General features: G+C 48.4%; 1 protein-coding gene across 1 annotated transcript in view; it reads right to left on the bottom strand.

Annotated features, from left to right (window-relative positions):
• LOC144826435 (transient receptor potential cation channel subfamily M member 7-like) overlaps positions 1-14,826 on the bottom strand; it is a 2,236,140-nt gene that overhangs the window by 497,347 nt on the left and 1,723,967 nt on the right. Inside the window, exon 29 of the mRNA XM_078684762.1 lies at positions 5,700-5,773. Coding sequence (XP_078540888.1) covers positions 5,700-5,773 — 74 coding nt within the window. The remainder of the gene's footprint in view (positions 1-5,699; positions 5,774-14,826) is intronic.

Here is a 14,826-nt window from a genome sequence, read left to right on the forward strand (position 1 = left end):
CGGAAAGCGCTCAACTGGCTGCCTTATGAAGCAAGATTACAACTAAAACTGGCATGTATCACTCACAAAGTGATACACTACAAAACACCAGTGTACCTAGCCCAGAAAATCATACTATCAGGAGGATGCCGTGTTTCCTAGAGTCATGAAGATCTATTAGTGACACAGGACCTTTTCCAAAAGAAAATAACTTATGACCGAGCTTTCTCTGGTGCAACACCAAGAATTTGGAACACTCTCCCCCCTAACATTAGAAAAATGTTGTCCATCTCTGCTTTAAAAAAAATGAAGCCAAATCTTTTTGTATGAGCAAATTTCTTCCATAATCTCAACAGACTTGACCTTATCAGAGATCTTTCTTGATCATACACATGCTACCTCTCATCGAACACTAATGTCATTTTGGTCTTGTATGTCTGAATGTTAAAGCTCAAACGTTTCTCTGACAAATCAATGTACAATTACTTATGACCTTGTAGCATAACTGTTTCTAGAAACTAGCTGTACACTGATTATTTTTACTAAATCTGCATGGCGTTCATTTTTTTCTAAGTTTAAAGATATGTAAATGTAAAGCGCTCGGATGCCCTATTCAGGGTCATGTTCGCGCTATATAAAATAGCAAATAAAATAAATAAGATCATGGAGGGTAGGGAAACAGGATAACAAGTTTCTGCATAGGAGAAAGATTAAAAAGACGTGTTAGTAAAGATTAAAAAATGGACGGTAGGTTCAAGTATTGATAGTTCCATTTACCAAACATGCATTATATCGACGATCTAGTGGCAAGGCCACGTGGTGGTGCGTCCTAAGGTGGAGGGCTATCCAATGGAGGAAAAGGGGGGTGCCCCCGGTAATAGGACTGCCAGTGGATGAGTATGTCAATAGGTATGAGGGCTTACCTCCCAGATAACGGATTGGGTCTGCATCGGAGGTATTTAATGGGCACCTGTTACCTATCCGTGAGGGTCACCCTGCGTGATGCAAACTCAGCACAGACTTCTTAAAAGATAAATTCTAGGAGGAGTGGTTTCTGGCAGCCACTCAACTTCTGTTACCACGATTACTTTGCCATTCAAGATTACAGGGGTTGCTTCCACCATACCACTACTCTGTTATACGGTTGCACTACTCCTGAGGGCCCAAGGCTTACTTGTTTTTAAAGGCTCTTTTACACACAGGAGTTGACAATTGGAATTTCTACTAGTCTTATTACATAATGTCAAGCACTAATTTGCTTATTCAGATGCGTTTCTCTGCTAACATAAGGAGATTTTAAGACTTTTTCAGTCTTGTTTTAATATGCTACATGCTCTTTTTTTCTGTACTCCTATTTGTGAAGGGACTCTTAAACCCCTTGGGTGTGGTTCTCAGAACTACTCCATCTCGTTGAGGCCTAAATGACGTATACCCTTTTCATGCATAGTTAAAATCAGACAGTTAAGTAAGGCCTGGGAGCATGTACACTTAATGTTAAACACGCATATACAGTTTCCTTCATTCGTTTTCAACCTGAGTTGGAAAACTGGAGTAGAGAATAAAAAATTAGACCCTAAGCAGAACTTAATTATCTATGTTCTCAGGTGATGTCCCATATGCCTTTTTGATTATGTTGGTATAATTTACGATTGAGGAATAAACAGAGAGAGCTACCTGAGTTTCCATTTGATTACCCTTGGTTGACAGGAGATGTCTATCAATGGAGAGACAGGGGATTGTTGTGGTGTATCCAAGATATTTTCTGCACTGTTTCTCAGTTCCTCCAAGTTGACTTTCATCTTTTCAGAAACTATAGATGTAGTTGTTCTTGCCTGGGTAAGTAGACAAATGGTACCCTCCATGGGAATATCTTTTCAGAACATCTGTTTGACTGTTATTTTAAAACTTCTTTTTATTGAAAATATTCAGTCATACAGTAGTCAGGCAAGAGAAGTTTTCCTTCACATATGGCATGCGATATACAGTGTAGTACACATGAAGTGATTCACAGCTGATATTAAGTTTCAACATCCACATCATCACATTCTCTAATACCCTTCTCTATTCGGTTCCCTGGGAGTTCTCTCGTGGGAGAGATACATCTGTTTGACTATGTTAATTTTTACTGACTGTTACCAGCAGTCATAGGAAGACAAAGATGGCATTAAAGTTAAACCTGGTGTGGACAGCAAATTTATATCTGCTCTTATACCATTGTCGTGTAGACTTGATATTCAGCCCAAAAAGACCTGGGGCTTCAATGAGCTCAAAAACCATTTCACATCCTTCTGGGACATCTCTACCACCTGAAATGTATGATCTAGAGGCACCAGTCACAGATGTCTGCCAATGAGGCAGCTTATAGCCGCCAAGATGTGACACTGGCCTTGTTAAAAGATCAAAGAGGCTCAGAGGTGGAAGGGAAAGGCCAGTGGATTTCTGAAAACAATTTGGCTTTAGTCTTCTCTAATGGTAGAAAAAGGTCTAAAACCTTTGTAGCTTTCTAAATAACTCCTGAAAAAGAGGCACTTCCCTCGGTTGGAGGAGCATGTGGCGAATCTAGAGCGAAGTCAGATGAAGTGTCAAGGCCACTACTATTCTCCAAATCTAAATGAAGGCCACCATCAGTGTACTGTAGGAGAAGTACATTATCAGCTTCCTCACCATTATCCTCACCACGCTGGACCATCTGAGAAGGTATATAAAGTGTGTTGTAGTCGGCTCCAAACATTTTGACATACGTGGCCTCTATTCTGACATTTGTGATGGTGGCGCTGCCAGTGGTTCGTCTTCAAAACAGGGTGCACTTTGTTTATGGTGTAATGCAAACTAGGAGGGAAACTTGTAGAAAAGTGGTCTGAATCCATGGCCGTCATTAATGGATTCATAACCGTTGGTGGCACCAGTGGGATGACAACTGCTGAAACCTTTAGCAAAGACGTACAGGCATCGTTCGGCACTGAATGTAGATTAGGCAGACTTCAAGTGGGGTCAGTCGGTGTTGAGGATGAGAACACCAGCGAACATTAGACTGGGGGGTCTTGAAAGCTCCGGAACGTTTGATAAAGGGAGTTGAATATTTACAGCAGGCCTTCTATGAAGGTCACCACTTGCAGTGGATTAGATGGCTGGGGAACGTTTGAACGTTTGTGCAAATCTACAAGGATTGTAATAGCCTCTGAGGAAGACAACAAAACCAGAGTTGGGCCCCTGGACACCAAATACATGACGTTTCCTTTGAACAGGAGTGTCTAAAGGCAAAGGAGTTTCATCTATATTTTTTATGCATCTTCTTGAAATCCTTCCCTTTTGACTTTGAATTCTCTGAAGATGGTGACCTAGATCAAAAACACTTCTTTAATTCACCATGCAGCTGGGCCTCTCACTTTGTGAGAATAATGGAGCATTAACTATAGCACTGAGCCATGTGTAGGCCTCAGACAGATGTCGTGTGAATCCATGACCATGATGTAAAACATAGTAAAAAAACGTGTAGTTTTCCCTTGGCAAGATACGCGCTACAGTGCCTTAAAATTCTTAAAGTAATGAAACATTTTTAGAACTCAAATGAAAATCTAAGAAAAGCTACGGATCTGTGTCAAAAGTGGAACCCCCTGTGTGAACTCATATCATTACAAAGAGGTGTCTACTATATGCATTCTGAGTGTTGTCATGTCCTGGCAGAACAGAGTCGCTAAGGCTACCTATGGCACCACCTACCTACCTTTTTCGGCTCCAGTCTTGAAAGGGAGAATTCAAAACGCAGGACTCTGCCGGTAGAAGATTCCATCATAGAGCATTAGCTTCCGAGAAACAACGATTACTTTAAGAGTAATTCTTTCAGAATTGATTTTAGACTTCCACATGGAATAATATTACTGCCCTCTTTCTAGAAGAGAAATAATTTCCTTCGCTCCTTAGGCTAGAAGTGGACTTCCTTCAGGAGAGTTAGCGGGTGGAAGAAGGGAAAAACCTTTGTTCTGGACAAAAGACAAAGTAGGATATCGCACTTTTTCTTTAGAGGTCAAGCAAAAAAAAAAATAGTAACTATTTGAGGTTGTGGACAGATTCAAGTGAGTGGGGACTTACTATGGGCCTGGGAAGCTGAGGAGAGGTTTTAGACTTTGAAATGTGAGTAACATCCAATGCTGAGAATCAAATAACCCTCTGAAGAAGTCTGTGAGGGATAGTTCGAGACTGAATTACTGCGGCTGTAAAGGTTATCAAAGGTTCAAATATAATCCACCTGGAAATACTGTCATTCCATTCAACCATTTAATCAGAACAAACATCTTCGGGTGAGAAAATGAGCACTAAGAGCTTTGAGAGCGATCAATGCAGAGGTAAATCAATATTGAGCGTGATTCAATACCAATGCGTACTTGATGCTTACATAACTATATACACATCCAGTGCATGTATTGGTACACATCATACAGTTCTACGTATAATCCAAATAACCTAAAGAACATATTTCCATCAATCATTTTTTTTCTAATCTACATGAATATTCTGTAAACAAAGTCCGACATGAAAAAAATAATCTAGTAACACAGGACATACGGGCTGCAGCTGAAAGAGACCTAGGCAGATGTTTTACCAGTAAGAGCACTCCAGAAGCCAGCGGTGTTCAAATGATTTAGAAGAGAAACATATGGAAACATCACAGATGTTTAAAAAGCACCTAGGGCTGTTTCACGGGAAGTGCCCCGGGGCCGAAACGGGCATTAGGGCCCTCTTTGTGCAGCCATAGGGCACTTTGGTATTACAGAAGGGGCCGCAGAGGCTTGTGCGGCCTCATCTGTAATACAGAGAGCGCTGGCACACATATAGTGCCATCGCTATCTCCAGAGGGTATATCCACATTTGCATGGGGCTTGGCAAATGAGGTCATTCCTTTGCTGCTGCACCCGCGCCGTATTATACACGCAGGCATAGAGGCAAAAAAAGCTGTAAGTGGGCCCCCTGGAGGAGGGAAAGGGGGTCCTGCGGACCCCCAGACATCCCCTTGCAGGCAGTGGCAGTCACTCACTGCAGCCGCCTGCAAGAGTATCTCTCTTCCCCTCCTAAAAGTGCAGGCAGACCACCTTCTGCACAATGAAACACAGAGGCACTGCTTTAAAGTAGCTCCGTATTTCACTTGAATGCATTGCCCCTAGGGCAGCGCAAGCTAGCGGCTGCCCTGGGGACAGCACATTCTATGTTATAGGGTGCACTCTCCCGGTTTGTGCCCAGCACACCTGTTTTAAGGTGCACCGTGGCGCAAACATGAAAAGTGCATCCTATCCATAATACCGTCCCTGGTGGTTTTACTTTCACTGCAAATCTTTTAATCTATTTCTTGAAAAGATTATGTTAAATTTGCAACAACAAAAAAGCACAATAACTGTAACAGATTGACAATCAGTGACTGTCCAGAGGTGGAATTTTGATGTGAAAATTTGAAGGGGTGAATAATAAGAGTCAATGAAAGGCTACTGCGTACTACTGTTAATTGCTAAAAACATGTTTTGATTGTAGAATTTTTCCTTTTAGGGTGGGTGCTCTAGATGTGTGAGAAAAGCAAGAGTTTGAGCATTTTTAAAACAATTTACTTAAGTGCATCTTGACAATTTAAGCTGTAAGATATTGCAACACATACTACAGCAAATCAGGAAAAGCAGGTAGAAGCACTGACTAGCGCAACAATAGCAAGCTGTTAACGTTTGTTGTATACAAACCGTCAATAGAGATCCTTTGGGATCTTCCAGATTACTCTCATCAACATTTGATGATGGTCTTCTACTGCTTTGTGCTAAAGAAGGATACAGAAACTAGTGTTATCACAATAGGTATGGCTCACAGCAAAATTCACAATCAAGGACTACAAAAACATTTTTCAGTCTCGCATCTGCAACATCTGGGTTGTTCAACCAAAAATAGCATCTAGTAACACTGAAGATGGCACATTTACAATAAAACCAGTAAAGCTAACACTTTAAAATTGTAAAGCCAAATAACAGACAATGACACTAAGTTTGTTGGGAAGAATAAGTTATTTATCTTTGGTAATGCTCTTTCTGGTAGAGACTAACCACAGATTACTTAGCTTGTGAATATTACCTAGGCCTCAGACTGAATGCCAGAAACTTTTTCAGCAGTACCTCTGAACATCAGTAGATGGTGCTGTGCAGTGCAACAGTGACGCTGTTCCACTCCAGAAATGATGTGCAAAGTCTATATAAGTGCCACTCCCGCGCATTGACGTCAATCTTTTGTCCCCCTAGATACAGAGCCCCAATACCATATTTGTTGCGACCAGTATGCAGATTTCTAGAAATGAATAGAGTCCAATTCACAGAAGAGGGAGCATGGGAGAGGCTTGGTGAGTAATCTGCGGTTAGTGTCCTTACCAGAAAGAGCGTTACTAAAGGTAAGTAACTTGTTCTTCTGATACAGAGTCCTAACCACACAATTGTCACCCGCTGAATAGATACCAAAGCAAAATCTATTTTGAGGCAAGTCTGTGAATGAATTCAAGACAGAAAATTCTGAAAAACCAAAAAAGCAAAAGGCCCCTCACAGCGAACCTAGATGTTCAGACAGTAGTGTTTTGTAAACATATGAAGTGACACCCACGTAGCTGCCTATCAGATGTCCAGGACACTGCACGTGCTGAAGCAGTAGTAACAGCTTTGGCTTGGACTGAATGAGCATGCAGCCCTTCCGGAGGCTACTTTTTAGGTATCGTCCTATTAATCGCGCAAGCGATAATAGGACGAGAGTATAGAGGCTTATCCAAGCTCTGAAACCATCGCGGATTACGTCGAGTGCATGTGCACATGCACGCGCTTTTTACCATTTGCTCCCGGAGCCGCCTGCCTCCGAGAGCTTCACTTCAAAGGGATCCGCTCCCCCGCCCACTGCTTCACACTTCACGGCCGCTAGGCCGTGTCTCGCATTTCTCCTCCGCCCCTCCCCACAGCAATGCCATGAGCTTGTTGCGCCTTCTTCCTGACCCAGCAACCTTTCTCGCCCTGCCCCCGATCTCTTCTCTCCCTTCTTCCCCCTCTCGTTGCGAGCCTGTTGATTTCGGCCCTCTTGATTATGGATTTGACAAAACGTATTTCATTCCCTCTTGTTCTATCCTTTAAATATGACATCCTGCAGGCGGCGGCTTTGCATCCCGCGGACACACTAGCCTGTCCCAAAACCTTACAGCACGGACCTGTCCACCCATGCTCCATACAGAACCAACATGTTGTCCTCCCCCCGAGACCCCCCCGAACCGCGTGTCCATACAAAACCAAGGGGCCGCTCCCTTTGCTGACATTAACCCAGCCACCCTCCTCAGCTTCAACAATGACCCCACCCAGCCCTGCTCCGTGCAGAACCACTGCCCCCCTCCCCCGAACCACCCACCTTGGATTAGTACAATCCCGGGGTGCGGTCCAACCCGACATTTATGGTCAGTAGGAAGCAGAACTGCTGCATCCTTTTCCACACATTTGTCTCCCCTTCCCCGCCCCCCTCTGCTCCGCAGTGCCCCCCACACCCGCCCCATCGCCCCTTACAGCACCGACCGGTCCACCCATGCTCGGTACAGAACCAACATGTTGTCCTCCCCCGAGACCCCCCCCCCCGAACCGCGTGTCCATACAAAACCAAGGGGCCGCTCCCTTTGCTGACATTAACCCAGCCACCCTCCTCAGCTTCAACAATGACCCCACCAGCCCTGCTCCGTGCAGAACCACTGCTTCCCCTCCCCCGAACCACCCACCTTGGATTAGTACAATCCCGGGGTGCGGTCCAACCCAACATTTATGGTCAGTAGGGAGCAGAACTGCTGCACCCTCTTCCACACATTTGTCCCCCCTCCCCTGCCCCCCTCTGCTCCGCAGTGCCCCCCGCACCCGCCCATCGCCCCCACCCGTGTCATACAGAGCCAGAGTGCTGCCCCGGCCCACGTCACCCACCCCATGCCCTGCGATACCTTTCTGCTGCCCCTCCCCACATTCCCGAATGAAAGCTTCATAAAGAATAAATGCCACCCCCCACCCTGCGTGTAGAGCACAGCCCCCCCGTGTTAACACCATCTCTGTGCATAGCCCCCGTATCGTCTTCCCCTGAAAGCACCCGTGTTCCCTCTTGATACAGAGCCAGGGCGCCTCTCCCTCATCACCCCTAAAGCCAAGCCCATGCAGCAGAGCAATGGCCCTGCCACACTGCCAGCACTGCCCCCTTCTTCCCCCACCGCCCACGCACCACCACCTCTCAGCACCGGATGTCAGCAGCTTAGCGCCAGCAGCCTTGCCTCTCGGGCCGTAGCCTAACTCCCATCCATTGTAGATGGGGCCCCCAGTCTTGCCACAATGCTGTTCGCAGTGGTGCCTTCTCCTTCAGGCGCAGCAGGGCAGTCAGAAAGCACGGGAAGGGACTCTGCGGGCACACAGCAGGGCTCATCGTAGAATAATCACCGGATAAACGGGGCAAAGAGCATAGCTCACTTAGAGCACTCCCGCCATGATGGCTGCTCAAGCCACGACCCCCAACCTCCCTCATATTAAATTGAATTCATGTGTTGTGTTATTTAACCTACAGGATTTGGGGATTATGCACTATGGTTTTCCTTACATGATATTATTGTATTCATGTGTACAGTTCTTTGATACACAGGACTGGGTTATTATGTGCTACTGTTTTCCTATGTGATGTTTTTCCTTACAAGGTTTTTCCCCAAATTGTGATTTAACGCCTCAGCGGCCGGATGAGCTGAGGGCTCAGACAGTTTTCAGGACTCTGTTGGTTTTGTGGATGTTGTTAATCTCCGGAGTTTTATTTTTGACATTTTGCTACGATGGAGGTGCTCCAATTCACGATTTCTTTTCATGAATTCATCCTGTACCACAAAAGACAAAAATTAAAGCGAGGCACTATGTAATGTGAAGAAGGGGACAACTTAATCACAAATGTCACTCTGGAAGCCTTGCTTCGCACGTGCCCCATTACCACCTCTGGGGACACGGCTTTACACATACCAGCTTTCCCACCTCGGGAAACAATCTCAGCGCACATTCAACTCATAAAGCCCTGTCTGACACGTACCCCTACCACCACCTCTGACTCTACCAATCTACCGCCCTCACTCTACCACTCTACTGCCCTCACTCTACCACCCTACCGCCCTCACTCTACCGCCCTCACTCTACCACTATACCGCCCTCACTCTACCACCCTCGCTCTACCACTCTACCACACTCACTCTACCACCCTCGCTCTACCACCCTCACTCTACCACTCTACCACTCTACCACCCTCACTCTACCGCCCTCACTCTACCACCCTCACTCTACCACCGCCCTCTCTACCACTCTACCGCTCTCACTCTACTGCCCTCACTCTACCACTCTACTGCCCTCACTCTACCACTCTACTGCCCTCACTCTACCACTCTACCGCCCTCACTCTACCACTCTACCGCCCTCACTCTACCACTCAACCGCCCTCACTCTACCACTCAACCGCCCTCACTCTACCACTCAACCGCCCTCACTCTACCACTCAACCGCCCTCACTCTACCACTTAACCGCCCTCACTCTACCACTCAACCGCCCTCACTCTACCGCCCTCACTCTACCACTCTACTGCCCTCACTCTACCACTCTACCGCCCTCACTGTACCACTCTACCGCCCTCACTCTACCACTCTACCGCCCTCACACTAACGCCCTCACTCTACCACTCTACCGCCCTCATTCTACCACTCTACCGCCCTCACTCTACCGCCCTCACTCTACCGCCCTCACTCTACCGCCCTCACTCTACCGCCCTCACTCTACCACTCTCACTCTACCGCCCTCACTCTACCGCCCTCACTCTACCACCCTCACTCTACCACCCTCACTCTACCACTCTACCGCCCTCACTCTACCACCCTCACTCTACTACCGCCCTCACTCTACCACTCTACCGCCCTCACTCTACCACTCTACCGCCCTCACTCTACTGCCCTCACTCTACCGCCCTCACTCTACCGCCCTCACTCTACCGCCCTCACTCTACCACTCTACCACTCTCACACTACCGCCCTCACTCTACCACTCTACCGCCCCCACTCTACCACTCTACCACTATACCGCCCTCACTCTACCACTATACCGCCCTCACTCTACCACCCTCGCTCTACCACTCTACCACACTCACTCTACCACCCTCGCTCTACCACCCTCACTCTACCACTCTACCACTCTACCACCCTCACTCTACCGCCCTCACTCTACCACCCTCACTCTACCACCGCCCTCTCTACCACTCTACCGCTCTCACTCTACTGCCCTCACTCTACCACTCTACTGCCCTCACTCTACCACTCTACTGCCCTCACTCTACCACTCTACCGCCCTCACTCTACCACTCTACCACCCTCACTCTACCGCCCTCACTCTACCGCCCTCACTCTACTGCCCTCACTCTACTGCCCTCACTCTACTGCCCTCACTCTACTGCCCTCACTCTACCACTCTACCGCCCTCACTCTACCACTCTACCGCCCTCACTCTACTGCCCTCACTCTACAGCCCTCACTCTACCACTCTACCGCCCTCACTCCACCGCCCTCATTCTACTGCCCTCACTCTACGACTCTACTGACCTCACTCTACCGCCCTCACTCTACCCCTCTACCGCCCTCACTCTACCGCCCTCACTCTACCACTCTACCGCCCTCACTCTACTGCCCTCCCTCTACCACTCTACTAAACTTACTCTACCACCCTCACTCTACCACCCTCACTCTACGGCCCTCTCTACCACTCCACCGCCCTCACTCTACCACCCTCACTCTACCACTCTACTGCCCTCACTCTACCGTCCTCACTCTACCACTCTACCGCGCTCACTCTACTGCCCTCACTCTACCACTCTACCGCCCTCACTCTACCACCCTCACTCTACCACTCTACCGCCCTCACGCCCTCTCTACCACTCTACCGCCCTCACTATACCACTCTACCGCCCTCATGCCCTCTGCTGCTCTCTTCCACCGTGCCTCCTTCTCTATCTCCCTGTTCTCTTCTCCTCGCCTGTGCTGATCTGCTGCTCTCTTCCACCCACCTCCAACTCCCTGTTCTCTTCTCTTCGCCTGTGCTGATCTGCTGCTCTCTTCCACCCCGCCTCCTTCTTTAACTCCCTGTTTTCTTCTCCTGCGCTAATCTGCTGTTCTTTTCCAGCGCCTCTTTCTCTAACTCCCTGTTCTCTTCTACTGTGCTGATCTGCTGCTCTCTTCCACCCGCCTCCTTCTCTAACTCCATGTTCTCTTCACCTGTGCTGATCTGCTGCTCTTTCTCCCGCATCCTTCTTTAACTGTTCTTTTCTCCTGTGCTGATCTGCTGTTCTCTTCCACCCGCCTCCTTCTTTAACTCCGTTCTCTTCTCCTGTACTGATCTGCTGCTCTCTTTCACCTGGCTCCTTCTTTAACTCCCTGTTCTCTTCTCTTCTCCCGTACTGATCTGCTGCTCTCTTCCACTGCCTCCTTCTCTAGCTCCTGTTCTCTTCTCTTCTCCTGTGCCGATCTTCTGTTCTCTTCCACCCACCTCCTTCTTTAACTCCCTGTTCTCTTCTCCTGTGCTCATCTGCTGCTCTCTTCCACCCCACCTCCTTCTTTAACTCCCTGTTCTCTTCTCATGTGCTGATCTGCTGCTCTCTTCCACCCACCTCCTTCTTTAGCTCCCTGTTCTTTTCTCCTGTGCTAATCTGCTGTTCTCTTCTACCCGCCTCTTTCTCTAACTCCCTGTTCTCTTCTCCTGTGCCAATCTGCTGTTCTCTTCCACCCGCATCCTTCTTTAACTCCCTGTTCTCTTCTCCTGTGCTGATCTGCTGCTCTCTTCCACCCCGCCTCCTTCTTTAACTCCCTGTTTTCTTCTCCTGCGCTAATCTGCTGTTCTTTTCCAGCGCCTCTTTCTCTAACTCCCTGTTCTCTTCTACTGTGCTGATCTGCTGCTCTCTTCCACCCGCCTGCTTCTTTAACTCCATGTTCTCTTCTGCTGTGCTGTTATGCTGCTCTCTTCCACCCACCTCCTTCTCAAACTCCCTGTTCATTTGTCTTCTCCGGTGCTGATCTGCTTACCCTCTTCAACCCGCCTCCTTCTCTGCCTCCCTGTTCTCTTCTCCTGTGCTAATCTGCAGCTCTCTTCCACCCCACCTCCTTCTTTAATTCCTGTTCTCTTCTGCTGTGCTGATCTGCTTCTCTCTTCCACCCAACTCCTTCTCTAACTCCCTGTTCTCTTCTCTTGTGCTAATCTGCTGCTCTCTTCCACCCGCCTCCTTCTTTAACTCCATGTTCTCTTCTGCTGTGCTGTTATGCTGCTCTCTTCCACCCACCTCCTTCTCCAACTCCCTGTTCTCTTCTCTTCTCCTGTACTGATCTGCTGCTCTCTTCCACCCGCCTCTTTCTTTAACTCCCTGTTCTCTTTTGCTGTGCTGATGTGCTGCTCTCATCCACCCCACCTCCTTCTTTAACTCCCGGTTTGCTTCTGTTCTCCTGTGCTGATCTGCTGTTCCCTTACACCACCTCCTTCTCTACCTCCCTGTTCTCTTCTCCCATGCTGATCTGCAGTTCTCTTCCTCCCGCCTCATTCTCTAACTCCCTGTTCTCTTCTCCTGTGCTGAAATGCTGTTCTCTTTCACCCCGCATCCTTCTCTAACTCCCTTTTCTCTCCTCCTGTGCTGATCTGCTGCTCTCTTCCACCCCACCTCCTTCTTAAACCCCATGTTCTCTTCACCTGTGCTGATCTGCTGCTCTCTTCCACCCGCCTCCTTCTCTAACTCCATGTTCTCTTCACCTGTGCTAATCTGCTGCTCTCTTCCACCATGCCTCCTTTTTGAACTCCATGTTCTCTTCTCCCATGCCGATCTGCTGTTCTCTTCCTTCCGCCTCATTCTCCAACTCCCTGTTCTCCTCTCATGTGCTGATCTGCTGCTCTCTTCCACCCCGCCTCCTTCTTTAACTATGTTCTTTTCTCCTGTGCTGATCTGCTGTTCTCTTCACCCCCGCCTCCTTCTTTAACTCTCTGTTCTCTTCTCCTGTGCTGATCTGCTGCTCTCTTTCACCTGCCTCCTTCTTTAACTCCCTGTTCTCTTCTCTTCTACCGTACTGATCTGCTGCTCTCTTCCACCGCCTCCTTCTCTAGCTCCCTGTTCTCTTCTCTTCTCCTGTGCCGATCTGCTGCTCTCTTCCACCGCCTCCTTCTCTAGCTCCCTGTTCTCTTCTCTTCTCCTGTGCCGATCTGCTGTTCTCTTCACCCCGCCTCCTTCTTTAACTCTCTGTTCTCTTCTCCTGTGCTGATCTGCTGCTCTCTTTCACCTGCCTCCTTCTTTAACTCCCTGTTCTCTTCTCTTCTACCGTACTGATCTGCTGCTCTCTTCCACCGCCTCCTTCTCTAGCTCCCTGTTCTCTTCTCTTCTCCTGTGCCGATCTGCTGCTCTCTTCCACCGCCTCCTTCTCTAGCTCCCTGTTCTCTTCTCTTCTCCTGTGCCGATCTGCTGTTCTCTTCCACCCGCCTCCTTCTTTAACTCCCTGTTCTCTTCTCCTGTGCTCATCTGCTGCTCTCCTCCACCCCACCTCCTTCTTTAACTCCCTGTTCTCTTCTCATGTGCTGATCTGCTGCTCTCTTCCACCCACCTCCTTCTTTAACTCCCTGTTCACTTCTCTTCTCCAGAGCTGACCTGCTGTTCTCTTCCACCCGCCTCTTTCTTTAATTCCCTGTTCTCTTCTCCTGTGCTAATCTACTGCTCTCTTCCACCCGCCTCCTTCTTTAACTCCCCTGTCTCTTCTCCGGTGCTGATCTGATGCTCTCATCCACCCCACCTCCTTCTTTAACTCCCTGTTTCCTTCTGTTCTCCTGTGATGATCTGCTGTTCTCTTTCACCCGCCTCCTTCTCTAACTCCATGTTCTCTTCACCTGTGCTAATCTGCTGCTCTCTTCCACCATGCCTCCTTTTTTAACTCCATGTTCTCTTCTCCCATGCCGATCTGCTGTTCTCTTCACCCCCGCCTCCTTCTTTAACTCTCTGTTCTCTTCTCCGCCCCCCGAGTAGCAAAAGTTTACACTATTGGATGTAAAACATGTAGGACGGCCAATGCAACATCACTACATGTCCCACAATGCTGTGGACTGTTCTGGGGAAACAACGGGGGTGGTAAACACGCCAATATGCGGGATACTGTCACTCATCGCAATGCTGATGCCTCCTCTGCTCCCCAGACCGCACAAACCTCCATATCCCGGTGCAGCAATTAGGAGGGGCATGTTTGGCAGTCCAGCTCGCCCGATGTGGCGTGAAATCACCCCAACACTGCCTTTTCCTTATTCCGAGTCAAGAGGTGGGCCCCAATCCTCCCAGTCCCCTGGGTCCAATATCACCACCGAAGCAGATGCCAGCGTATCGGGGCCAACTTTCAGTACGGGGGCCTCTTGATGCGCGATTCTGGCACTCGCGCTGTCTGTATGCAAATTACCTCCTCAACGAGCAAGAAGAAGACGCCACAACAGGGGAGACAGCGGAGACCTCTTTATTGCAGGTAAACCATTTTAAGGGCGAATGCGTTTCGGCGTTCGATTCTGCCTTCTTCAGCGCCAGATTGTTTAGGCAGGTATTGGGGACCATCACAGGTTTAAATACCTTTGACCCATCTTGCTTAGTGTCAGCAAGCTCCGCCCCGAGTAGCAAAAGTTCACACTATTGGATGTAAAACATGTAGGACGCCCAATGCAACATCACTAAATGTCCCAGAATGCTGTGGACTGTTCTTGGGAAACAACGGGGGTGGTAAACACGCCAATATGCGGGATACTGTCACTCATCGCAAT

Source organism: Lissotriton helveticus, chromosome 3_2, assembly GCF_964261635.1.
Source record: "Lissotriton helveticus chromosome 3_2, aLisHel1.1, whole genome shotgun sequence".
In the NCBI taxonomy this organism is placed as follows: domain Eukaryota; kingdom Metazoa; phylum Chordata; class Amphibia; order Caudata; family Salamandridae; genus Lissotriton; species Lissotriton helveticus.